General features: G+C 43.5%; 1 protein-coding gene across 2 annotated transcripts in view; it reads left to right on the top strand.

Moving 5' to 3' along the window:
- TMEM185A (transmembrane protein 185A) overlaps positions 1 to 26,578 on the top strand; it is a 44,224-nt gene extending 17,646 nt beyond the window's left edge. Inside the window, exons 2-8 of one of the 2 annotated variants that reach the window (XM_025275772.3) lie at positions 12,624 to 12,800; positions 15,383 to 15,590; positions 19,751 to 19,834; positions 23,002 to 23,178; positions 23,670 to 23,793; positions 24,993 to 25,191; positions 25,943 to 26,578. In XM_025275772.3, the coding sequence (XP_025131557.1) occupies positions 12,624 to 12,800; positions 15,383 to 15,590; positions 19,751 to 19,834; positions 23,002 to 23,178; positions 23,670 to 23,793; positions 24,993 to 25,191; positions 25,943 to 25,958 (985 nt within the window). In that variant the 3' untranslated portion in view covers positions 25,959 to 26,578. Of the gene's footprint in view, positions 1 to 12,623; positions 12,801 to 15,382; positions 15,591 to 19,750; positions 19,835 to 23,001; positions 23,179 to 23,669; positions 23,794 to 24,992 lie in introns of both variants that reach the window. The other variant, XM_025275771.3, reaches the window with a different exon arrangement.
- Positions 26,579 to 27,934: the final 1,356 nt, after the last annotated feature.

Below are 27,934 nucleotides of genomic sequence, written 5' to 3'. Positions count from 1 at the left end.
ATCACCAACTCTTAGAGCCTACTCAAACTCGTGTCCATTGCATTGGTGATCCTGTGCAACTATCTCATCCTCTGTCGTCCTCTTCTCCTCCTGCCTTCAATTGTTCCCAGCATCAGGGTCTTTTCCAGTGAGTCAGTTCTACACATCAGATGGCCAAAGTATTGGAGTTTCAGCTTTAGCATCAGTCCTTTCAATGACTATTCAGGACTGATTTCCTTTAGGATTGACTGGTTGGATCTCCTTGCAGTCCAGGGGAATCTCAAGTCTTCTCCACCACCACAGTTCAAAAGCATCAATTCTTTGGTGCTCAGCTTTCTTTATAGTCCAACTCTCACATCCATACATGACTACTGGAAAACCCATAGCTTTGACTAGACAGACGTTTGTTGGTAAAGTAATGTCTCTGCTTTTTAATATGCTGTCCAGGTTGGTCATAGCTTTTCTTCCAAGGAGGAAGTGCCTTTTAATTTCATGGCTGCAGTCACCATCTGCTGTAATCACAGTATGAAAAGGCAAAAAGGTATGTATCAATACCTTGCCGAAAAATCGGCAGTCATAGCAAGAGTGAAAAGACTGTCCTTAATTCTCTCTACTGGAGATCGTGGTTAATCACCATCATGCATTTCAGTTCAGTTCAGTTCAGTCAGTCAGTCATGTCCGACTCTTTGCAACCCCATGAATCGCAGCATGCCAGGCCTCCCTGTCCATCACCAACTCCCGGAGTTCACTCAGACTCACGTCCATTGAGTCAGTGATGCCATCCAGCCATCTCATCCTCTGTCGTCCCCTTCTCCTCCTGCCCCCAATATCTCCCAGCATCAGGGTCTTTTCCAATGAGTCAACTCTTTGCATGGAGTTTCAGCTTTAGCATCATTCCTTCCAAAGAAATCCCAGGGCTGATCTCCTTCAGAATGGACTGGTTGGATCTCCTTGCAGTCCAAGGGACTCTCAAGAGTCTTCTCCAACACCACAGTTCAAAAGCATCAATTCTTCAGCGCTCAGCCTTTTTCACAGTCCAGCTCTCACATCCATACATGATCACAGGAAAAACCATAGCCTTGACTAGACGAACCTTTGTTGGCAAAGTAATATCTCTGCTTTTCAATATGCTATCTAGGTTGGTCATAACTTTCCTTCCAAGGAGTAAGCGTCTTTTAATTTCATGGCTGCAGTCACCATCTGTAGTGATTTTGGAGCCCAGAAAAATAAAGTCTGACAGTGTTTCCACTGTTTCCCCATCTATTTCCCATGAAGTGGTGGGACCGGATGCCATGATCTTCGTTTTCTGAATGTTGAGCTTTAAGCCAACTTTTTCACTCTCCTCTTTCACTTTCATCAAGAGGCTTTTGAGTTCCTCTTCACTTTCTGCCATAAGGGTGGTGGTATCTGCATATCTGAGGTTATTGATATTTCTCCTGGCAATCTTGATTCCAGTTTGTGTTTCTTCCAGTCCAGCGTTTCTCATGATGTATTCTGCATATAAGTTAAATAAGCAGGGTGACAATATACAGCCTTGACGAACTCCTTTTCCTATTTGGAACCAGTCTGTTGTTCCATGTCCTGTTCTAACTGTTGCTTTCTGACCTGCATACAAATTTCTCAAGAGGCAGATCAGGTGGTCTGGTATTCCCATCTCTTTCAGAATTTTCCACAGTTTGTTATGATCCACATGGTCAAAGGCTTTGGCATAGTCAATAATGCAGAAGTAGATGTTTTTATGGAACTCTCTTGCTTTTTTGATGATCCAGCGGATGTTGGCAATTTGATCTCTGGTTCCTCTGCCTTTTCTGAAACCAGCTTGAACATTAGGAAGTTCATGGTTCATGTATTGCTGAAGCCTGGCTTGAAGAATTTTGAGCATTACTTTCCTAGCGTGTGAGATGAGTGCAATTGTGCGGTAGTTTGAGCATTCTTTGGCATTGCCTTTCTTTGGGATTGGAATGAAAACTGACCTTTTCAATTCCTGTGGCCACTTCTGAGTTTTCCAAATTTGCTGGCATACTGAGTGCAGCACTTTCACAGCATCATCTTTTAGGATTTGAAATAGCTCAACTGGAATTCCATCACCTCCACTAGCTTTGTTTGTAGTGATGCTTCCTGAGGCCCACTTGACTTCCCATTCCAGGATGTCTGGCTCTAGGTGACTGATCACACCATCATGATTATCTTAGTTGTGAAGATCTTTTTTGTACAGTTCTTCTGTGTATTCTTGCCACCTCTTCTTAATATCTTCTGCTTCTCTTAGGTCCATACCATTTCTGCTCTTTATTGAGCCCATCTTTGCATGAAATATTTCCTTGGTATCTCTAATTTTCTTGAAGAGATCTCTAGTCTTTCCCATTCTGTTGGTTTCCTCTATTTCTTTGCATTGATCGCTGAGGAAGGCTTTCTTATCTCTCCTTGCTATTCTTTGGAACTCTGCATTCAGATGCTTATATCTTTCCTTTTCTCCTTTGCTTTTCACTTTTCTTCTTTTCACAGCTATTCATAAGGCCTCCTCAGACAGACATTTTGCTTTTTTGCATTTTTTTCCCATGGGGATGGTCTTGATCCCTGTCTCCTGTACAATGTCATGAACCTCTCTCCATAGTTCATCAGGCACTCTATCTATCAGATCTAGTCCCTTAAATCAATTTCTCACTTCCAGTGTATAATCATAAGGGATTTGATTTAGGTCATACCTAAATGGTCTAGTGCTTTTCCCTACTTTATTCAATTTAAGTCTGAATTTGGCAGTAAGGAGTTCATGATCTGAGCCACAGTCAGCTCCTGGTCTTGTTTTTGTTGACTGTATAGAGCTTCTCCATCTTTGGCTGCAAAGAATATAATCAGTCTGATTTTGGTGTTGACCATCTGGTGATGTCCATGTGTGGCATCTTCTCTTGTGTTGTTGGAAGAGGGTGTTTGCTATGACCAGCACGTTCTCTTGGCAAAACTCTATTAGCCTTTGCCCTGCTTCATTCCATATTCCAAGGCCAAATTTGCCTGTTACTCCAGGTGTTTCTTGACTTCCTACTTTTGCATTTCAGTCCCCTATAATGAAAAGGACATCTTTTTTGGGTGTTAGTTCTAAAAGGTCTTGTAGGTCTTCATAGAACCGTTCAACTTCAGCTTCTTCAGTGTTACTGGTTGGGGCATAGACTTGGATTGCTGTGATATTAAATGGTTTGCCTTGGAAACGAACAGAGATCATTCTGTCATTTTTGAGATTGCATCCAAGTACTGCATTTTGGACTCTTTTGTTGACCATGATGGCTACTCCATTTTTTCTGAGGGATTCCTGCCCACAGTAGTAGATACAGTGGTCATCTGAGTTAAATTCACCCATTCCAGTCCATTTTAGTTTGCTGATTCCTAGAATGTTGACATTCACTCTTGCCATCTTCTGTTTGACCACTTCCAATTTGCCTTAATTCATGGACCTAACATTCCAGGTTCCTATGCAATATTGCTCTTTACAGCATCGGACCTTGCTTCTATCACCAGTCACAACCACAACTGTGTATTGTTTTTGCTTTGGCTCCATTCCTTCATTCTTTCTGGAGTTATTTCTCCACTGATCTCCAGTAGCATATTGGGCACTTACCGACTGGGGGAGTTCCTTTTTCTGTATCCTATCATTTTGCCTTTTCATACTGTTCATGGGGTTCTCAAGGCAAGAAAACTGAAGTGGTTTGCCATTCCCTTCTCCAGTGGACCACATTCTGTCAGACCTCTCCACCATGACCCGCCCATCTTGGGTGGCCCCACAGGGCATGGCTTAGTTTCATTGAGTTAGACAAGGCTGTGGTCCATGTGATTAGATTGACTAGTTTTCTGTGATTATGGTTTCAGTGTGTCTTCCCTCTGATGCCCTCTTGCAACACCTACCATCTTACTTGGGTTTCTCTTACTTTGGACGAGGGGTATCTCCTCACCGCCACCCCTCCTGACCTTGAACATGGAGTAGCTCCTCTGGGCCCTCCTGCGCACTGCGCAGCCGCCACTCCTTGGAAGTGGGGTAGCTCCTCCCAGCCGCCGCCCCTGGCCTCAGGCGTGGGGTAGCTCCTCTGGGCTATGCTTCTGCGAGGTCCGTTCTGTATTAGCATGCATTTATCTTGATGCTTTTCCAAGAGTGTTGAATAATTAGTGTGAAGTGAGTATTGAATAGTACTCAATTAGAAGAACTTTGGAGTCAAATAGTTCTTCATTTTAATCTCAGCCCTGTGAGCTACTATCTGCTTGGATAAGTTAAATTTAACATCTAAGCCTTCATTTCCAATCTGTACAATGGGAATAGTGAAAGTGCCTCCTTCACAGCGTTGCTGTGAGGCTTAAGTGAGATTGCCTGACTTTTCATAAATAGGCATTGATGTGTAGATAGATTAATATTATTGTAGATAGGCCAACATTATTGAAGTATATTTTGCATGCAGTAAGTTTTATCATTTTTAGTGCTCAATCCTATGAGTTGTAATAAACCCATTCATTTGTGTAAGCACCACCTAAAGACAGAAATATAGAAAAGTTCCGTTACTGCAGAAACTTCCCTTGTGTTCTTTTGTAGTCACCCTTTCCCCCAGCACAGCCACAGGCAAATACACTGATCTATTTTCTGTCCCTATACTTTTGTTTTTTCCACAATGTCGAAAAATGAAGTCATACAGCGTATTGTGTTTTCAGTCTGAGTTATTTTACTTAGCATAGTGCATTTGAGGTTATCCGTGTTGTTTGTTTTTTTTTACTGATTAGTAGTATTCCATTTGAATAGACATATCACAGTTGGTTTAGCCATTCACCAGTTTTTGGACATTTGGATTGTTTCCAGTGGCTATGATAAATAAAGCTGCTTTGAGCAGTTGAATACGAGTCTTTTTGTGGACATATATTTTCCTTTTTCTTAAGTAAATACCTAGGTATGGGATTGCTGGGCTGTAAAGTAACTGTATACTTAACTTTATGAGAAACTACTAAAGTGTTTTCTAAAGTGCCTGCACTGTTTTGCACTCCTGCTAGCAATATATGAGGGTTCCATTTGCTCCATGTCCTTAGCAACAGTTGTCATATGCTGTGAGGTTGAGTCTAGGTTCATTATTCCTATCTATCCAGTTGTTTCAACACCATTTATGGAAGCCCAGTTCTTTCTCTACTGAATTGCCTTGGCATCTTTGACCATGTATGTATGGGTATGTTTTTGGACTCTATTCTATTCTCTGTGTCTCTCCTGATGCTAATACTGCATTTTCTTGATTACTGTAGCTCTATAGTTAAGTCATGAAAGCATGCAGTATAAGCACATAGTATAGTTTCTCCAACTTTGTTCTCTCTCATAATTGTTCTGCCCCTTTGAAGTCTTTTGCATTTTCATATAATTTTTAGAATTAGTATGTTAATTTCTCCAGAAGAGGCTGATTGGATTTTCATTGGGATTGCATCGAACCTTTTTTTTCCCTGTATATTTATAGCAGCTTTAATCATAATTGCCAAAACTTGGAAGCAACCAAGATGTCCCTCGATGGGTGTGTGTATAAATAAACTGGTGCATCCAATGGACTATTGTTTAGCACTAAAAAGAAATGAGCTATCAAGCCTTGAAAAGACATGGTGGAACCTTAAATGCATACAGGCATACCTTGTTTTATTGTGCTTTGCTTTATTGCCCTTTTTAGATATTGCATGTATTTTTTTCTTGCAGTTTTATTGAAACATAGGTGACATACAGCACTGTGTAAGTTTAGGGTGTACAGCATAATCATTTGACTTACATACCTCATGAAATTATTACCACAGTAAGTTTAGTGAACATTAATCATCTCATATACAAAAATAAAAGAAAAAAATATTTTTCATTGTGATGAGAACTCTCAGGGTTTACTCTCAACAACTTTCATATATAACATACCACAGTGTTAATTACATTTATCATGTTGTAAAATTCCTCTCTAATACTTATAAAGGAACTTTCTACGTTTTGACTACCTTCATCCAACTCCCCCTTGCCCCACCCTAACCTCCAGTAACCACGCATCTAACATCTTTTTCTATAGGTGTGTTTGTTTTTGAGATATAATTCACCCACAACATTACGTTATTAAATAGTTCCTGTTGTACAACATAGTGATTTGATATTTCTATACATTTTTAAATGGTCACCACAGTGTCTAGTTACCATCTGTCACTATTCAAAGATACTATATTACTTTTGTTTAGCACTAAAAGGGGACTATATTCCCCACACTGTATATTTCATACCCATAGCTTCTTTATTTTGTGGCTGGAGGTTCTAATTCTGAATCTCCCTTACCTAGTTCTCTCCTCCCCTCCTCCCACCACCTCTGGCAACCACCTGTTTATTCTCTGTACCCATTACTCTGTTTCTGTTTTGTTTATTTCTTTTTCTAGAGTCTACATATAAATGCAGTTATATTGTATTTGTCTTTCTCTAACTTATTTTACTAGTACACTGCCCTGTAGGTTCATCTAAGTTGTCACAAATGACAAGATTTCATTATTTTTTGTGGCTGAGTAATATTCCATCACACACACACACTCCCCACATGTTCTTTAAACAGTCATCTCTTCATGGCACTTAGGTTGCCACTTAGGTGTATTTTAGCTATTGTAAATAAAGTTGCAGTAAACATAGGGTTACATATATCTTTTCGAATTAGTGTTTTTTTCTTCAGATAAATCCCCAGGAGTCAAATTGCTGGAGCACATGATAGTTCTATTTTTAAGTTTTTAAGGAACCTCCATACCATTTTTCATAGTGGCTGCATCAGTTTACATTCTTGCCAACATTGCATGTTAATTCCTTTTTCTCTACATCCTCACCAACACTTATTATCTGTTGTCCTTTTGATAATAGTCTTTCTGACAGATGTCAGATATTATCAAACTAGACTACTTCCTAATACCATATACCGAAATGAACTCAATTTGGATTAACAACTTAAATATAATACCCAAAACCATAAAACTCCTCAAAGAAAACATAGGCAGTATGCTCTTTGACATCAGTCTTAGCAATATTTTTTTAATATGTCTCCTCAGGCAGAAGAAACAAAAGCATAAATAGCAAATGGGACTACTTGCATTGACTCTTCAGAATAACGTGATGAGTATGGTAGGCTAAACAATGTCCCTCAAAGATATCTACTTACTAATCCATGGAACCTGTGTATATTACCTTCTCTGGCGAAAAGGTGAATATTACCTTATATGGCAAAAGATATGATTAAATTACAGATCTTGAGATGGGAGAATATCCTGGTTTATCCAGGTGGGCTCTAAATACATTCATGGGTTTCCATATAAGAAGGAGGCAGAGGAGATACTATAAAGAGAAGACAATGTGATTGAAGCAGAGAAAGAGATTTGAAGATGCTGCCCTTCTGATATTAATAATGGAGGAAGGAGCTCAAAGGAGTACAGGGAATGCAGCTCTAGAAACTTGAAAAGGCAAGGAATGGATTCTCTCCTAGTCTCTGGAGGGCGCATGGCTCTGCTGACTCCTTAGTTTTAACCTAGTGAACCCCATTTTGGACCTTTAGCCTGCAGAACTATAAGAGAATAAATGTGTGTTGTTTTAAACCATCATGTTCATGGCAATTTGTTGTAGCAACCATAGGAAATCGAATAGAGGATGTAAATTTTAACAGTATTGAATTTTTTAATCTGTAAAAATGGTGGATCTCTCCATTTGTTTAGATCTTTAATTTTAAGACTTCTCAGGTAGCGCTAGTGGTAAAGAACTCTCCTGCCAGTGCAGGAGATATGAGAGACACATGAGGGTTCAATCCCTGGGTGGGGAAGATCCCCTGGAGAAGGAAATGGCAACCCACTCCAGTATTCTTGCCTGGGAAATCCCATGGACAGAGGAGCCTGGCAGGCTGCAGTCCATGGGGTCACAAAGAGTCAGATATGACTGAAGCAACTTAACAAAGCTACAAAAATTTTTTTGGCAATGTTTGTTAGATTTCAGAATCTTTAAGTCTTGCAGATATTTTGTTAAATTTGTCTCTAGGTATTTCATACTTTGATACTGTTGTAAATGGTAGTTTTTTCATAAACTTCTGATTTTAAATATTATTGTTTATAGGAAAGTTGCAGTAAATTATAGGGTTTTTTTTGTTTTTTAAATTTTATTTTCTTTTTAAACTTTACAATATTGTATTAGTTTTGCCAAACATCGAAATGAATCCTCCACAGGTATACCCGTGCTCCTCATCCTGAACCCTCCTCCCTCCTCCCTCCCCATACCCTCCCTCTGGGTCGTCCCAGTGCACCAGCCCCAAGCATCCAGTATCGTGCTTCGAACCTGGACTGGCGACTCGTTTCATATATGATATTATACATGTTTCAATGCCATTCTCCCAAATCTCCCCACCCTCTCCCTCTCCCACAGAGTCCATAAGACTGATCTATACATCAGTGTCTGTTTTGCTGTCTCGTACACAGGGTTATTGTTACCATCTTTCTAAATTCCATATATATGTGTTAGTATACTGTATTGGTGTTTTTCTTTCTGGCTTACTTCACTCTGTATAATGGGTTCCAGTTTCATCCACCTCATTAGAACTGATTCAAATGCATTCTTTTTAATGGCTGAGTAATACTCCCTTGTGTATATGTACCACAGCTTTCTTATCCATTCATCTGCTGATGAGCATCTAGGTTGCTTCCATGTCCTGGCTATTATAAACAGTGCTGCGATGAACATTGGGGTACATGTGTCTCTTTCCCTTCTGGTGTCCTCAGTGTGTATGCCCAGCAGTGGGATTGCTGGATCATAAGGCAGTTCTATTTCCAGTTTTTGAAGGAATCTCCACACTGTTCTCCATAGTGGCTGTACTAGTTTGCATTCCCACCAACAGTGTAAGAGGGTTCCCTTTTCTCCACACCCTCTCCAGCATTTATTGCTTGTAGACTTTTGGATCGCAGCCATTCTGACTGGCGTGAAATGGTACCTCATAGTGGTTTTGATTTGCATTTCTCTGATAATGAGTGATGTTGAGCATCTTTTCATGTGTTTGTTAATCATCTGTATGTCTTCTTCTTTGGAGAAATGTCTATTTAGTTCTTTGGCCCATTTTTTGATTGGGTCATTTATTTTTCTGGAGTTGAGCTGTAGGAGTTGCTTGTATATTTTTGAGATTAGTTGTTTGTCAGTTGCTTCATTTGCTATTATTTTCTCCCATTCTGAAGGCTGCCTTTTCACCTTGCTAATAGTTTCCTTTGTTGTGCAGAAGCTTTTAAGTTTAATTAGGTCCCATTTGTTTATTTTTGCTTTTATTTCCAATATTCTGGGAGGTGGGTCATAGAGGATCCTGCTGTGATGTATGTCAGAGAGTGTTTTGCCTATGTTCTCCTCTAGGAGTTTTATAGTTTCTGGTCTTACGTTGAGATCTTTAATCCATTTTGAGTTTATTTTTGTGTATGGTGTTAGAAATTGTTCTAGTTTCATTCTTTTACAAGTGGTTGACCAGTTTTCCCAGCACCACTTGTTAAAGAGATTGTCTTTAATCCATTGTATATTCTTGCCTCCTTTGTCAAAGATAAGGTGTCCATATGTGCGTGGATTATAGTTTTTTAAAAAATCTGTGTGCATTTTCTCATTGCTAGCATATAGAAATGCAGTAAATGTTTTCCCTTATTTACCTTATATCCTGCAACTTTACTAAATTCACTAATTAGGTTTAGTAGCTTTTTTGGTCGAGTACTTAGGATTTTCTACATAGACAGTCACATTGTCTGCAAATATTAGATTTACTCCTTCCTTTCCAAATCTTTATCCTTTTTATTTTTTTTCTTGTATTATATTTGTGGCCAGGGCTTCTAGTACAATGTTGAATAGTTGTATTGAAGTGGACATACTTCTTGTTTACCCTCTTTGGGGAAAGTATTTAGTCTTTCACCATTAAGCATTTTTAACTAGTTTTTTTCTAAACATGAAAGTTGCTCAGGCATGTCCGACTCTTTGCAACCAATGGACTATACAGTCCATGGAATTCTCCAGGCCAGAATACTGGAGTGGGTAGCCGTTCCCTTCTCCAGGGGATCTTCCCAACCCAGGGATCGAACCCAGGTCTTCTGCATTGCAGGCAGATTCTGTACCAGCTGAGCCACCAGGGAAGTCCAAGTCCAAAGGCCCAGAGCCCTCGGCAGCAGACACTAAAGGCGACTGTCAGGTTTTTTCTAGATACCCCTCTATTCCTAATTTGCTTAGAAATTTTTATCTTGAATGAGTAGTGAGTTATGTCAAATGTTTCTCCTGGAACTATTGAAATAATCATATGGCTTCTCTTTTTCATTCTATTAATACAGTGAATTACATTGATTTCAAATGTTAAGCCAAACTTGCAGTCCTGGCTAAACCACACTTAGTCATAATGAAGTATTCTTTCTATATATTGTTGGATACAATTTCCTGTTTTTTAGGGGTTTTGCATCTGTCTTTCATGAAGGAAACTGGTTTGTAGTTTTCTTTCTTGGTCAGGTTTGAGTATCAGGGTAATACTACTAGCTTCATAAAATAAATTGGGAAATGTTCCTCTCATCTTTTTCTGCAAAAGTTTGTGAAAAATTGGTACTATTTCTTCCTTATGTATTTGGTAGATTTTGTCTGGGCCTGACAGTTTTTTGTGAGACTGATTCTAACTACAGTTTCTGTCATTCTTTAAATAGATGTAGGAATAGGAAAGTATTTCTTCTTGTGTGAACTTTAATAATATATTTATTTCAAGAAATTTGCTTGCTTGAAGCTGTTCATAATATCCACTTCTAATACCTGTAGGATTTGTCATGATGTCCCTGCTTTCATTCCTGGTATTAATAATTCTTGTCTACTGTTTTTTTTTTCCTGATCACTCTAGCTATCAGCTCAGTTCAGTCACTCAGTCATGTCTGACTCTTTGCAACCCCATGGACTGCAGCACACCAGGCTTCCCTGTCCATCACCAACCCCTGGAGCCTGCACAGATTCATGTCCATTGAGTTGGTGATGCCATCCAACCATCTCATCCTCTGTCGTCCCCTTCTCCTCCTGCCTTCAATCGTTCCCAGCATCAGGGTCTTTTCCAGTGAGTCAGTTCTTCGCATCAGGTGGCCAAAGTATTGGAGTTTCAGCTTCAGCATCAGTCCTTCCAAAGAATATTTAGGACTGATTTCCTATAGGATTTGACTGGTTGGATCTCCTTGCAGTCCAAGGGACTCTCAAGAGTCTTCTCCAACACCACAGTTCAAAAGCATCAATTCTTCGGCACTCAGCTGTCTTTATGGTCCAACTCTCACATCCATACATGACTACTGGAAAAACCATAGTTTTGACTAGATGGACCTTTGTCAGCAAAATAATGTCTCTGCTCTTTTTTATCTTTTCAAAGAACCAGCTTTTAATTTCATTGATTTTTCTCTAACATCTTTCTTATGTAGTTCATTTATATTTGTGTATGTATTTATTATTGACTTCCATTCATTTTTTAAAAATGTCCTTCCCTTCCTAGGTTCTTAAGCTGGATCATAAGTTGTTGACTTGAGATCATTTCTACTAAGCATTGGGTTGGGAAGATCTCCTGAAGTAGGAAATGGCCACCAGCTCCAGTATTCTTGCCTGGAGAATTCCATGGTCAGAGGAGCCTGGTGGGCTACAGTTCATGGGGTCGCAAAGAGTTGGACATGACTGCGACTTTCACACAAACAGAGAACATTTACATTTGATGTAATTGGCAATAGGGTTAGATTTTAACTGCCTTCTTACTGCAGTCTGAAATTTAGCTCCAGGCAGTAAGCTGGGGCATTGATAGGGTTTATTTCCTTTTTTTTTTTTTTTCAAATTTCTTTCTGCCATCATGGTCCTTCACTGCCTGTTGCCCTGTGTTTGAAAACTGTTATTTCATATATTTCATCCAGTTTCTTTTTAAGGTGGGAGGGAAAACTGCATTCCTCATATTCTACCAAAGTTGTAAGTAGAAGTCCTTAACAATGTAATTTCTAATTAATATTTTTAAAACATCCTCTTCATGAAGTCTGTTTTATATAAAATATGAGTGTATGTATGTGTATAATTCAGTCACCAAAAGACTAACACATGGATTAAAATATTACTGTAAATGAATATGGCATGGTGGCTACTTTTTTAAAAATAGAATCAAATAATTAGTGACACAAGTTGACCATATCTTGAACTGTCAACTTTTTTCAGTCTCCATGTCTGGATGGCTAGTTCCTTCTGCTTGGAATGCTTCCTCATCTCATATCCTTTCCTGCGTGGTAGCTTTCTGTGTGTCCTTCAGACCAGCTTCAGGCTTATCACTTCTCTGCTTCCTAGTCCCCCAGACAGAATCCATGTTTCCTCTGTGGGCTGACATCACATTCTACCCATAGAATCATTCTGACATATGCCTGTTATATATGTTTCTGTATGGACTTCTCTTACCAGGAAGCCCTGAAAAGTAGGGAACTTGTTTTAGCCTTCTTTAAATTTCTTTTATCCTCTAACAACAATATGTCTTCTACATAGAATTTTCAATATATGATTATTGAATTGGTGATTCTTTTCACATGCTAAAAAGTAATGGTGTTATCACACCTCATTTTATTGCCTATTTGTAATGTGAATCTTCTTTGTTTTGTTTTTCTCCTAGTAAATTCCTCATCTATGCCTGTCTACTGCTGTTCTCTGTGTTGCTGGCCCTTCGTCTAGATGGCATCATTCAGTGGAGTTACTGGGCTGTTTTTGCTCCAATATGGCTGTGGAAGTTAATGGTCATTGTTGGAGCCTCAGTTGGAACTGGAGTCTGGGCACGAAATCCCCAATATCGGTAATACTGCTTTATAAAACCTGTTGGTCTCTACCCTGGGCAGGTGCAGGGGGGAGTATCTTGTTTTTCACTTCTCATAAAGTAAGGAGTATTTTCTTTTCTACCTGTCAGAGATTTTAGAAGAGCTATAATATAAGCAAGCTTATATCTATTCTAAGTTTTTAAAAATTAAGTGTTTGATAGCCATTGTTACTTAAGTCCCTGGCCAGCCCACAAAAGTTTATGTAATCTAAAATGCATCCAAAATATAGAACTGTTACACCATGCTGGACAAGGAAGTATGAAACCATCGTGTTTGTAGGAGAAATTCTACAAATCAAAGTTCTAGTTTTGGCCATCAGGGATATACCCTTCTCCATTAATTTCTGGAACTGGGTCTCCCCTTACCCCAATCTCCTAGTCCTGGGATTTTAGGCCTATTAGTGGTGTGGGGGAAGCAGCTTGTCCAGGACACAGTGAGGCCCTGAGACTGGAAAAGATGAGACCCAGATGCTGTGAAGGAGAATAGAGCCCTGGGGGCCAGGAAGAGGTGCACTCGTTACCTTCACCCCCTCCCCTCACACCTTTCTTCTTGGATGCCTCAGTCGGTCCAAGTTCCTGTCATGGGTTTAACGCCAGTGCACATCCTGCTGCTGCTGGGGCCCACCAGAGTCTCTCTGCTCTCCCTTGCAAAGTCTGCCACTTTGGAAAGAAAAAGGGGCGACTTGTGGTGGGGAGCTATTCTAAACCATCACCAGGCAGATAAGGAGTGACAGAATGCCCAGTAGGCAGGTGGGGAGAGAAGAGGGGAACACATGCAGCTGCTCATATGAGAAAAGTATATAAGTTGGGACCATCTCAACTTGTTTAAATCTTCATTATGAACTTTAAAAATAAGATTTAGATCATCTAAAATATGTTACCACATATGTAGCTAAGAACTTGAAAATAGCCACACAGAGAGCCTTAGCAGATGGGGGGCATTAGTATGTAACTTAGATTTTTTTCTAATTCTTAGATTTTTTTTTTAAATTACCTGTGTGGCCACAAATCTTTTTTTTTATGAGATATTTTCACATATCTAATGTTTGCTCTACTTTGGCCACCTCATGCGAAGAGTTGACTCATTGGAAAAGACTCTGATGCTGGGAGGGATTGGGGGCAGGAGGAGAAGGGGATGACAGAGGATGAGATGGTTGGATGGCATCACCAACTTGATGGACGTAAGTCTGAGTGAACTCCGGGAGTTGGTGATGGACAGAGAGGCCTGGCGTGCTGCGATTCATGGGGTCGCAAAGAGTTGGACATGGCTGAGCAACTGAACTGAACTGAACTGAATGTTTGCTCATTCTCTGCTGCCCCCTTCTCCTTTTGCCTTTAATCTTTCCTAGCATCAGGGTCTTTTCTAATAAGAAAGTTAAATAGCATCACCGACTCAATGAACACGAGTTTGAGCAAACTCCAGGAGATAGTAAGGAGTAGAGGAGCCTGGCATGCTGCAGTCCATAGGGTTACAAAGAGTCAGACATGACTTAGTGACTGAACAACAACCATTGCTACTCAAAGAATGAAAAGTGAAATTGCTAAACAGTTTACGTTCCACTAGTTGTTTAGAAACTGTTTGACTTTTTATCTTTTGGTTTAAGATACCTTTCAAGATTCCCTTAAGAAAAGGAATTGTATGTGTGTAGTTCAATGTCCTGAATGTACCGACATGGTCATTCTAGCGTCAACATTGTCCAGTGGAACATTGTTGGGTCTTAGAGATTATAACTTCTGATCTCATTTTCTCTGTGTCCTAAAGTCACACCAACATAATGCATCACAGATGTTCACCTATATATTGAATTAAGTGCATTGTTGGCCTTGCAGATGCATTTTTAACCATTTTCCTGATTAGTGGCCTTATTATGTTTTTAATTGTTAACCTATTAAGTCCATGCATGATCCATAAGCAGCTTAAACTGATTTAAAGAGCAGTTTTAATGGCTCTTCTTTAGCATCTGCAGGTGTTAGTTTATCCTAATGGAATAGGATAGGAAGGAAAATAACATTAATAATTTGATTTGCATTTTAAAATAGCACCTAACAACAGTTGCTATATTTTCTTGAAATATGACACTTATGCAGTAAAACTAGGGGTTTTTTTATTGTATTGCATGAAATGTGATTTACATGGTTTTTAATTCATTGAGAGAAGGGGATCATGAGATGTAAGGGATATGTGTCAGCTGTTAGCATTAGAAGCAATGGCTTAAATAATTTTGGAAGTAGTTGAATTTAAATTTATGAACAAAAGTGTAATGTACACTGTCAGGAAATAAAAACTGTGGTATTGCTTCTGAGAATATTCAGTTAAAACTCTTAAGTCCGGTTTGGTTGTAAATATTCATTGCTTGTCATGTGGTAGTTCTTTGATGTTTGAAAGATTGCCCCTTAAAGAGGAATGTTAACTTAGCTTTTCACCTGATTTCCCTTTGCCTTTTGTCAGATTTACAAATACAATCCAGAGTATCCGTGTAAGTTGGTGTGCTGGGCTGCTTGCTTGCTATGGAGATTCTGAACTGAGGATGTTTTTTTCTTCTTCTTCTGTCCCTCTTTAGAGCAGAAGGGGAAACATGTGTGGAGTTCAAGGCCATGCTAATTGCAGTGGGCATCCACTTGCTGTTGCTGATGTTTGAAGTGCTGGTGTGCGACAGGATTGAGAGAGGCAGCCACTTCTGGCTCCTGGTCTTCATGCCACTCTTCTTCGTTTCCCCCGTGTCTGTGGCAGCTTGTGTTTGGGGCTTTCGCCATGACAGGTCACTGGAGGTGAGATTTCATATTTTTAGGAAGGTTTCAAAAATCAGAATCTTTTGATCAGTTACTGTGATAGAAGAGGTTGATCACTAATGCTAGATCATGGTATATAAGGAAATGAAAGACAATGGAAATAATCATGTTTCTCTTTCTTGACTTAAACACTGGTTTTTCACTCAGGCCATCAGGCTTCTTCCTGCTTCATGTCTTTCCCTGTCCACCTGGATCAGCCAGCTTCTCCTGAGAAACAAACCCAGTAGTATAGATGCAGATGGAGATATAGTTGCAGATATGTAGATAGGTGTTCACATAGGAGGCTTATTGGAAGGTGCTGGCTCACGTGCTTATGGGTGCTGGAGATTCAGCAGGATTTCTCCCTCTCCAGGAAACCATGGTCTTTGCTCCTAAGGCCCTTTAGCTGATTGGATGAGATCTAACCATACCATCAAGGGGAATCTCCTTTAGTTAAAGTCAGTACCCTCACAGCAATACCTAGACTATTTTTTGATTAAATGACCAAGTACTACAGCCACGCTGCCTGCTTTGGCACTGCACCACCGCCCCCCCACCTCCGTGTCCTGCTGCCTCATCTGGAGGCCTTTGGAGCCCTTGTCTCACTGACCACTCTGCAGGTCCTGACACTCTGGGTCCCTCCACCAAGCTGGCTATCTCAGCCTGTATTCAGCTTCTTCACTGAATTCTTCCATCTATTCCTCAAAAGTCACTGTTTCTTAGGATCCTCAGTTTAGTCACTCAGTCATATCTGACTCTTTGTGACCCCATGGACTGCAGCACGCCATGACCAACTCCCAGAACTTGCTCAGATTCATGTCCATCAAGTTGGTGATGCCATCCAACCATCTCATGCTCTGTCATCCCCTTCTCCTCCTGCCTTCAATCTTTCCCAACATCAGGATCCTAACCTTGGGCATTTTCTGTCCTCACTGTTCACACTTCCTCTGAATGATCTCGTTCACACTTCCTGCCTCCACTGCCACTTCTGTGCTCTCACTTCCTGAATCTGCATTTCTCAACTCTGATTTCCACACGAACTCCAGGCTCCTACCTCACTTCCCCCAAATCTGTATTCCCCATATTTGTTGAAGGTGCCATTTCCAGCCCGTCACACTTACCTTTCCACCTTATGCCTCTTTTGCTTTGCATTCTTTTCTATTATCTGAGCAAATGAAGTAACAATACCACGGTTTAAAAATCATTTGTATATTAAACAAAATCACTGACATTAAACTTTCTAGATTTTGCCTATTTGGGGCAGTGTTTCTCAGTGGGGGCTGGATATGCTGTTGTCCTTTGGGATAGGAAATGTCTTCTTGAGCAGGACTGTCCCCTGCATTTCAGGTCACTTACTGCTGATGTCTGCCTAGTAAACAGTAGTGGATGTGCTCCCGCAGGTTATTGTCACATCCAGCAGGGTCTGTGCACATTTCCTAGCTCCTCCCCAGGCAAGCAGCATTACCCAGGTTGAAAAGCACTGAGAAAGTTATGTAAATACTGTTGGATGGGAGCTGAGGAAGAGATTAAAGAAAACTAAAAAATTGGAACTATATTTCTTAGAAAATGAAAGCATACATGTGTTCCCCATCCTGAACCCTCCTCCCTCCAGATTCATTTTGATATTTGGCAGAACTAATACAATTATGTAAAGTTTAAAAATAAAATAAAATTAAAAAAAAATGAAAGCATATACCAGGGCTACAACTATACTAGGCATAAAAATGTATTTTCCTAATGCAGAGTTCTAGAAAATATGTCACTCATAGGGTCACACTCTTGGCAATCTACCTGCGAGAAGAAACCATGTGCCAAGACTTGAGACCCCCTCTTGGTTTTTGTGTCCCAGGAGGAGGAGTACTCCTTGGCTAGAGGTTAGTGGGCCTAGGCTTCCCCATGGCCATGCAGGAGGAGTCAGGGTGTGGCAGGGTACCCTGTGCAGGAAGGAAAGGGGATGGTATTTTTCAGGCAGAGGAAATAACACATAAGAAGCCATAGACGTAGAAGAAAGTCTGTCATGTCAAGTGAACAGTGGCTCAGATATGACTGGCGCACAGTTTTGCAAGATGCAGAGAGTCCTGGAGATGGAAAGTGGTGATGGTTTCACAGCCATACTTATGTGAAACCATAAGTAATATGAATATACTTAATACAGTTAAACTGTACCCTTAAAGAGAATTAAGATGGTAAGTTTTACATTATTTGTATTTTTCCACAGAAAAAATGGATGGAGCATAAAGTGTAAATGAAGGAACTAGGGAGAAGAGGGGAGGCTGTAGAGAGGGATTGGGCTGACTAAAGGCCAGTCCTTAGTCTTCAAGGCAGTGCCCAGCTGCCCAGGGCACCACAGGGTGCTCACAGGGTACCATGGGATATTGGGCATTTTTGAGGGAGAAGCAATGATCCCTGACATCTGTGGGGATACACAGTGAACTACTAGCTCCACATAGTTTGGGTCTTATTGTTCGGTCACACTGCATTGATTTCAATGGCGTCATAGAAGAGTCTAGGTTGTTGGCTTTCTCTGTCATGAGAAGGCAGTGCTGTGCAAAAATCCATAGAGTGCTACTTAGGACATCAGTATTCCTTTTAGATCTAATGACTTAAGTCAGTGGAACCATTAGATGTTTCTTTTGGCCCATAGGCCTTGGAAGGAATGGCTGAATCACTAACTGCCCAGGGAACTGGGAGCTTTGGGGCAGCCGTGGGCCAGGTTGGGTAGTGTCCTGTGATTTTCATTCTGTGGGTGGTGGTGAGCTGTTGAAGAGCAGCAAGTGCTGGAGCCAGCAGGAGGGCCACCTGTGGGGCACTGGGACAGAGACTGGGCTAGGGACCCTAGAGAAGTCTGCATGGTGGAGGACACAGGCAGTGCCTGAGCCTAGAGCATGGGGAAGGGAGTGCAGCTGTGCACCCATGTCCTGACTTGGGGAATCCAGGCTGTGGTGGCTCCCGGTGAGACAGGAGGCTATGGGAAGCTATGGCACAGGGTGAAGGAGGCCAGGTATGGGAGATGATCGACTCTCTAGGGGATGGCCTTCAACCAAAGTGCCTCATGGAGAGCTGACTCTGGGCCCTGGCAGGAAGGCTGCAGTGGAGACGGAGGTTGCAGAAGCGAGCAGGAGGAGGGTGTGCCTGCCAGAGGTGTGGAGGCCGAACAGAACAGAGCAACGAAGTCAAGAAAGCACGCATGTTTGTGTTTGTGTCTCTCCAGTGGGTAGAGAAGGCAGACTTTGGGGGCCATCACCATTTAAAGAGAGAAAAAGGTACCTTACGGGGAAATATCAGAGACCAGGAGGCTGGCAAGACAACACACTGGGTTCCTCAACAAAGGAAGAGTGGTGGGCAGTGTCACTTGGTGTGGCAGCGCCCAGTCGGGTGCCAGTGGCAGTGTCCCCAGTGCTGCAGAAGTGACTGGGGACCTGGAGGAAAGCAATTTCCAGGTAGTTGTTGTGGGGACAGAGGCCAGTGCACAGTGGACCCCAGAGCTTGGAGTGGCAGGGGAGGCCATGGAGACTCCAGTGTCCACGGTGTCTCACAAAGCTCTGTGGTGATGGAAAGAGAGAACTAGGGCTGGTAAGGGCATTACATCAAGAGAAGTGTGGGTTCATTTGGTCTTGGGGTTATTTCGTGTCTAATGGAGATGAGTTGAACATGTGCTTGCAGGAAGGATCCATGGCATGGCGTGATTCAAGATGCAGTAAAGCATCCATGAGTGGCATCTTGATGTGACAAGGTCCTCCAGGATCAAGAAAGGAAAGTGTGGGGTGTAGGCGGAGTCCCAACACAAGAAGGCAGGACAGTGATGGTTAGGAACCATCCTAACATAGATACGTATGGGAAGGGGCAGGAGGGGAGCTGGGGACTCCAGCAAAGACTGCCTCTACAGATTGCAAGCCTGGAAACAGGTCACTGCATGGACGAGCTTAAAGGGCCAAGCAGCCACCAAGCAGAGAGGACAGGACACAAGGCCAGAGCCAGGCTTCTCCTTGGCACAGCACTGCTTTGCTCCTCTCTGCTGAAAATCAGGAGGTTCCAAGTATGATGTAATAAAACTTTTGCTGCATTATAATTTGAATTGCCTTTTTAAAATGTTAACCAAACAACTGTGGTATTGAATACAACTGTTACTTTGTTTAACTGATTCTTCTCTTCATTTTTAGTTAGAAATCCTGTGTTCTGTCAACATTCTCCAGTTTATATTCATTGCCTTAAGACTGGACAAGATCATTCACTGGCCCTGGCTTGTATGTAACTTTTTAAATCTTTAAAAAAACTTTTTTTGATTATAAAACTCATGTTCATCGTAGAAATCTTGGAAAAGACAGATAAACATAGGTGGTAGGATAATAATCACCCATAATCCTCTGGGAGATAACATGGTTAGTGGTTTTTGTTTCCTTGTTTGGGGGTTTATTGTTTCATAAGGATAATTGAGATCATACTGCATTTATAATTTAGTATCCTGCTTTGTTGTTCTAATGTTGTGTCATAAGCAGTTTTCCATGTCAATAAATGCTCTTTATATGTATAACTTTGAAAGTTTAATTGATAACAAAATATTCTTCAAATACATTTACCAGACTGTCCTCTCATTTCTGAATATTGAACTTGTTACCAGTGTTTTTACAATTATAAATCATGCTGCAGCATATAATTTTGTGTAGATAAATCTTTGCCTGTTTTTTTTTCATTGCTTTTTTTTAGGAAAGACTCCAAAAGCAGTATTACTGGCCCAGAGAGTAAGAGCTTTTGGGGATTTTGAAATATAAACTGCACTGCCAACTCCCTTTTTCAAAAAAAAACTCTGCCTCTTTATACTTTTGCCAGGGATGAAGTCTAAGTCACGCTAGTGACCTCTGACTTCCATGAAGGGCTGTTTGGTTAAAACTGATTGTGCTTACATAGGTAGGAGAATGGATGGAGCTACACACACACACACACACACACACACACACACACACACACACACATGTAAATGGCTCCATCCATTCTCGGCAAGCTGCAAATTAGAGAATACAGTACAATTTCAACTAGTAACACATAGAAAGAAGATGAGAGAAAAGATAGAAGACTTACATTGCCTATGTGAGATGAGGTCTTGCCAGGGTTTGGGATCCCGTCCCCCACTGCTTGTTGTGTACTTTTGTACACAAGACATTTTCTGTGATGAACATGATTTACCTTTAAAAAAAAATAACAAAGGTAAAAAAATATACTGAAAAAAAGAAAATGCTCATTTGGAGACAAGGAAGAAAATAAGGGAATAAAAGATGCCTTTATAATGAATAAAGATAAGATCTCTCACTTCTTCCTAAAGTCTTTGATAAAATATTCATAATAAAAACTATTGTTCAGTCATCCATCTTATAGCTTCAGGGTTCTGTGTCTGCAGAATGGTAATTGGGCTCAGAGCTTTCAGTTGTACCATGGCGGAAACAAATCTGAGTTAAGACCACAATTTGAGTGTAAGATACAATCAGGAAAAAAAAAAAAAAGATTAGGAAAAACCATGCATGTTTTCTATAGATAAACAAAGGAATTTTTCCTGCCCCAGTGCTGTGCAAATCCTAGCAGATGAAACAGCGTGACTGCAGGTTTCCCACAGTGTTCAAGAGAAGCCCAGTGAGGCTACTCACTGACTCTACCCACAAGGGCCAGGCCACTGTGCCTGACCGCAGATGTGCTTTAGGAGGAAGACCACAGCAAACCTCCATGCAGAAGGTCCGGCCTCTTCAGGAGTCCAGCTTAAGTCCTACGTCTAAAAATGAAATGTGAAAACCAAAGAACTGTTAGGAAGAGACAGTCTTTGGGATCTGGAGTTAGGTGAAGAGTTCCCGGAAATGATACCAACAACATGGTCCATAAAAGAAGCTTAAAATTAAAGTAATATTAATGAAATGATAGGTTGCAGACTAGGAGAAAATACTCATAAAACACATGTGTAACCAAGGACATATATCCAAAGCATCTAAAGAACTCTCAAAACTAAAAACCTCAGCAACCAAATTTTAAAATTGACAGAAGACTGAACCAACTATTCACAAAGAAGATAGACATATGGTGAATATGCACATGTAAAGGACATCATTACCTACTAGGGCAAAGCAAATAAAAACCAGAATGAGGTGCCACAATACCTTCATCAAAATGGCTAAGATAGCCACAGTACCAGGTGTGCTAGGGCGGAACCAAGGGATGAGGACATTTGCCCATTGCTGGTAGAAAGGCCAAACTGGATAGACACTCTGGAAAATGTCTTGGCAATTTCTAATAAGGTTAAACATAGAGTTGCCATGTGACCTAGCAGTGCCAATCCTGGGTGTTTCCCTTGGAGAAATGAAAATGTACAACCACACAAAAACCTGGGCACAAATGTTTACAGCAACTTCATTTGCAACAGCCCAAAGCGGGAAAGCACCCACATTTCCTTCCCGGGGTGAGCAGATAAACAGGCTTGGGTGCATCCATCCAGTGGAACACCACTCAGCAGTGACTGGTAGATAGACACAACAGCCTGGAAGCGTCTCAGAGATGTCCTGCTGAGTGGGAGAAGGCAGCCTCGGAAAGTGACGTGCTGTATGAGTCCATCTCTGTCACATTCTTGAAGAGACAAAAGTCAACACTTTTGTGTTAGAGGACAGAGCAGTGGCTTCTGGGGGTTGGGGTTGGGGTAAGGTGGTGACACAGCAAAGACAGAGCATGAGTGAGTGTGGCACGGTGATGGAGTTATCCTCTGTCTCGCCCAAGGCCCCACAGATCTACACATACGTGTATGAACCCTCATGGAACTGGCCACCAATGGAAAACAGTCAATTTTACTGTTTCACAACAGAAAACAAAGGGACGACAGATGTACCCAAGGGGCCATTGAGAAGGGGGAAAAGGTCAAACAGAGGGAGCTTGGTGAGGCCCCCAGGACTCATCTTCTGGGCTTATATGGGGGGTGAAATGAAGTCTTTCTGGTGCGACAGCAACAGACACACAACCCGTCTGAGCGAGGCAGTGGGGAAGCCTCCTGGCCTCAATGTGCAAGTTCATGGAGGTCCTGGGTCCCCTGGGCAGCCTGAGTTGCCAGGGGGCACGATCCCCAGCCTCTGGCTACAGAACCCCTGGCAGGATGGGCAGTGCCTGGGAAGAGGGGACATACTCGTGAGCTGGGGTGGCCTCACTACCCTTGGCAGGTGGAGGGGAGGTGGACAGAGTGCAGGCCAGCTGAGTGAGCTCAAGATTCAGGGAAATGGCTGCTCTCCACCCCGAGGGTGGCCCCAGCTGCGGGGGATCCCACCAGGAGCAGCAGGTCCTCTTTACACGCTGGCCACATCCAGGCCTGGCACCCACTTACATGCAGAGATCCAGGATGAAGTCAGCCGTGCCTCCCCTAAAGACCTTTCTTCTCTCCTCCTGCCCTCAGGTCGTGTGTGTCCCCCTGTGGATTCTCATGTCCTTTCTGTGTCTGGTGGTCCTCTACTACATCGTGTGGTCCGTCCTGTTCCTGCGCTCCATGGATGTGATCGCAGAGCAGAGGAGGACACACATCACCATGGCACTAAGCTGGATGACCATTGTCGTGCCACTCCTTACTTTTGAGGTAAGCTGTCTGGCAGACTGCACTCCCCTGGGGCTTGAAGGGAGTTCAGGACAATAGAGCTGCCTTTCTTTGGAGGCCTGGGAGCTGGCAGTGGGAAGTGGACCTTGCCAGCTACTATGCATCTGAATGTATTGTTTTGTCTTCTAGATAGAGAAAGTTGGATGTGGTGTTCTGGTATTTGAGCCCTGTGGAGAATTAGAGAGTGGGCACTGTTACTCCTCCAAAAAAAAAAAAAAAAAAATACACCAGGAAGAGTTTCCCATAACAAGCCAGATGTTGCAGATTTTCTAGGTGGATGGATTCTGCTTTGTCTTGAAGAGCCATGTGAAAGCTCTTCTCATCCTTTCCCCCAGAATGGAGGCTTTCTGTTATCTCCTGTGGGGTGACCTTTCCCCCTTAGGAGGCCTGACGAGGGTGGGCAGCCTGGCTTCAGACAGGGTCCTTTTTCAGACGCTCCATCGACAGAACGTTGACCATTTCTCTTTCCTTAGATCCTGCTGGTTCATAAGCTGGATGGCCACAATGCGTTCTCCTGTATCCCCATATTTGTCCCCCTTTGGCTTTCCTTGATCACTCTGATGGCAACCACCTTCGGACAGAAAGGCGGAAACCACTGTATGTACTTAGCATTTCAGAAGTCCTTGAATGGTGGGTGTGCACATCTCTGTCTGGTGTGTGGCTCTATGGGTGCGTGTGTGTGGCCTTGCTCTATGAAAAAATGAACCTGAGGACCCCAATCAAGGAATTTCCCTGGGAAAGCTGGGACTGGAGAAGACCAAGAGTCTTCCAGGAAAGGGAGCACTGTTAATCCTGTGACTGGAGAACTGAGTATGGCCGGTGGCCTCTCTGAGTCCATTCACTGTGACAAGGGAAACATTATCCCTTCTAGCCAGGGGCTCCTGAAGATTCAGTGAAAATCCACATCATCTCCCAAACCCTGGACATCCTCCGGGATATGTTTCCTCACTCTTGGCAGCTTCTTGGAAGCTTCCATCACTTCTTGATATCACTGACTCTCAGCAGTGGTGCCTGGCTCGCTCGCTCTCCCTCTCCACTGTGATGATACCTGTTTAGAAGTGCTCTTTGATGAGAGCCTCTCCTCACTAGTCCTTGAGGTCCTTTGCATGTAACCCTGAAGCACACCCTTCTGGAAGCTAATGTGACAAGATGTTGTGCCTAAGGAAAGCCAGCACTGACCTGATGGTTTAGTGGTACCCAGACAGGAAGAGTGGGCCTTGGAGAAGGAGCTTTGAGGTGGCCCTGTGAGCTCAGGCCACCTGCTGGCCTGGACCAACACATACCTATTGTCTTCCAGACTCCAGGGGTGACAGAAACTTTTTTTGGATGACATTCCTTGTTGCACATGGCTTTCTCCTGGGCCAGGAGGAAGATTGAGTGGTTGACATTGTCTAGGTGCCATAGGCATTTGAGATTCACTAGGGCAGTAGTTCTCAAACTGGAGGACCCATCAGAGTCCCAAGACCCCACCCCACCCCCCAACCTCCCCACCCCCCCACCCCCCCACACACAGAGTTTCTGGTTCAGGAGGTTTGGACCAGGGCCCAAGATTGCATCCCTGACAGGCCCCAGGGAGACATCCTGGGGGCTTCCAGTCCAGGACCCCCAGCTACGGAGCCACAGAACTGCAGGACATCCTTCTAGTCCTTGTTGGTATTGAGGCCTAGCTCAGGCTTCATGCTAAGACATCAGGATAAAGCAGTACATTATATAAGGAAAATTTTCTTCAGGAAAGAAAAGCAACCTGAGATTCAGGGGAGGCTAGTGTTTGAGAAAGTACATTTCTTCTGTTTCAGGGTGGTTTGGGATTCGCAAGGATTTCTGTCAGTTTCTGCTTGAAATCTGCCCGTTTTTGAGAGAATACGGAAACATCTCCTACGACCTCCACCATGAAGGTAGCGAGGAAACTGAAGAAACACCAGTTCCAGAACCTCCTAAGATCGCTCCTATGTTTCGAAAGAAGACCCGGGTGGTTATCACCCAGAGCCCTGGGAAGTACGTCCTCCCACCTCCCAAATTAAATATCGAAATGCCAGATTAGACCATGCTCCCAGGGCAGATCAAGAGTGCACCTGGCCCGCCCTCTTTTCCACCTTCTTCTGCCTCTCCATTCACCCCCTCCCTCCCACCCTGAACTGGAGCTGGAGCTGGGTCTCCAGGGACTTCCATCTCATGCCTTGTTTGCACTCAATGCCTACCCAGTGACTCACCGCCACGGGACATGCGGCTGGCAGGTGCCTGGAACATGCAGCGTGGTGTAGGGTGCACATCAGCGGATTTGGACCTGATGGAGAGAGCATATGGAGACAGAGGAAACAACTCCCAGTGGGCAGGTGCCTTCAGAGCTGGCTTGGGCCCAAGAAGGAATGGCCACACAGCTGGTTTTCTAAGTGTGAAAATTCCCGTCAAAAGTGTTATTGAAAAATGTATTATTGAACCAAGCCAGCCTGGCCACTTAGCTCAGAAACTCCTGTTGTGGTGTGGTCAGGGGCCCTGACTAAGCCTCAGGCCTCACATGCACCCACACCACTGTGATTGGCCGTGCTCCTGCCATGCACATCATTTCTGGGTTTTTACTGACCCCATTGGTGAGCCCTTTCTAATGGAGTGACTCCGTGCCTGTATAGTATTTATACAAATATTTTAGCGTTGTAATATACCGTGTTAAATCCTAGTTCTGTACAGTATATTCTGTTAAAGTATTTTTTTACAAGCTTGTACTGGAGACATACATGTTCTGTTGCAGAAGTAGAAGCCAGTAGCACCGCACCCCTGTCCTGACCACTGGAGTGCTACCCCCTTCATGGGACATTGCCATCTCCTCTTCAGTTTCTCCATATACATACTAGCTGCTGCTGCCAGAACTACCACAGTAAGCAAGAAACGGTTTGTACTTTTTCTCCCACACTGGGAACACTGACTTGCAGAAAACCGTAAAGCACGCCTGGGAGCTGGAGCGCTGGACAAGGTGCCAAGACTGGAAATGTCCAGCAGCGTGCACAGGTTGAGATGTGGGGCTTGTTGTCCATCACATGCTGCACCTATGCTTTTAGCTAAGAGCTTGGGGTAGAGCCGAGAGTCAAAAGGAGAAAAGCAGATGCAATGCAAACAAGATGGCCGTGAGTAGAAGAGGGTAAAAGGAGCCCCGGCTTTGTCACCCAGGAGCAGGGGAGAGAGGGCAGCTACTGCCTTTTGTGAACCAGGCTCTGCTGATGTACTCTGCACCACCACTCCATCCTGGCACCAGCCTGGAGCAAGCCTGTGCTCTCTTCAGGGGGACACTTGGAATGGTGTTGCCTTTCCTGCTTGGTATGTAACAAATGTAGCCCAGTCTACTCTTTTTCTCCCCTTTAGCTGTTCAATAAACTAGTTCTTCATTTTCCATGTGCACTGTGCAGGTCTTGCTTTAGATGTGGACCAGGATGCTGGGAGTTCTCTTGGCCAGCACAAAAGGGAATCTCGAGCTGCTACGGCCAGCTGAGGGGAGCAGGGGTGGGTGAGCATCTCTCAGGAGTATGCAGGGGCAGCCAGGACATACATAGAGGAAAGGGCGGGCCCGGGGATTCAGCCATTGGCAGGGAGTGCCCTGCCACAGTCCTGATGGTGAGGAGGTAGCTGAGAGTGTTTGTGGGGTCCCAGACAGTCTAAAATGGAACTCGCCTTTTCAGGGGTCCGAGGCATTCCTGGGTCACATGAGAGGGCATTGAGTAGGGCTTCTGTCTAAGGGAAACACTGGGCAATGCTATCTAGCTCACCCGAGCTGTGTCTGGAAACATTTAATTCAGGTGGTGTTTCAGCCCCCAGTTTGCAAGAATCAACAAGGAAGCCCACCCCTCGCTGGTGACCAGAGGCTTCCAGCACAGAGCCAATGTCCACCAGATCAGTGCTTATGCACCTTGGATGCAGACTTGTTGTCAGACACAGCACGCTTCCCTGTAACTACATGGCAGACTTACGTGTCAGGAACCTCGCCACCTCCTGTACCTCCCCCGAGTCCTCAGGACCCCGTGAGGCAGGTGCCCCTAGGATTACCCGTGTGGGGAAGCACAGGCTCAGAGTGGGCAAGCCAGGCATCTGGGGATCAGCAGGGCAGCTGTGTCCACCTTGGCATCTCCTCACCCAAGCCCTCTCTCTCACCCACTGGGCTGGGCTCCTGGGCTGGATGGCTGACACCTCAAGGTCAGAGGCATTTCTGATTCTGGAAATCTCGGGAAGATCTTCAACCCCAAGAGCAGAGTTGGGGTGAGGGGCATTAGTGGGGTGGGCCGCCCGTGTGGGCTGCCCTGCATGGCAGCCTCTTTGATGTTAGAGCACCAGGCCCCAGAGCAGGATGGCAGCTCTCATAGCCTGGACACAGCCTGATGGAATTCCCGTGGATGGCGGTCAAAGGAAAGAGCCACACTGTGTGTGAAGGCCCAGGGCAACCACCCCCTCCCACGTGCCTGGGACCACGGTATGCAGACCAAGGCCAGCCTGGGGTAGACATGGGCAGGCTGCAGAGCCCAGAGGACAGCAACCTGCCCTGTGTCCCTGGGACCTCGTCCATAGCCTCTACAGCCCCCACCCTTGGGCTCCTGTAGACCAATGGCAGGATCCAGAGAGGGTCTGTGTGGGGGACTGGATGCCCAGCCAGTGACAGTGCACAGGGGGCCGGGTGGCTGTACCCTTGACTGTGGACCCCCACCCTGGACGTGGCTGTGCTTGAGCACAAGGGTGCCATCCAGAACCCTCAAGGCAC

Source organism: Bubalus bubalis, chromosome X (assembly GCF_019923935.1).
Source record: "Bubalus bubalis isolate 160015118507 breed Murrah chromosome X, NDDB_SH_1, whole genome shotgun sequence".
Taxonomy (NCBI): domain Eukaryota; kingdom Metazoa; phylum Chordata; class Mammalia; order Artiodactyla; family Bovidae; genus Bubalus; species Bubalus bubalis.
The sequence above is the reverse complement of the archived record's forward strand: the minus strand, read 5'-3'. Positions and strand labels throughout refer to the sequence as shown.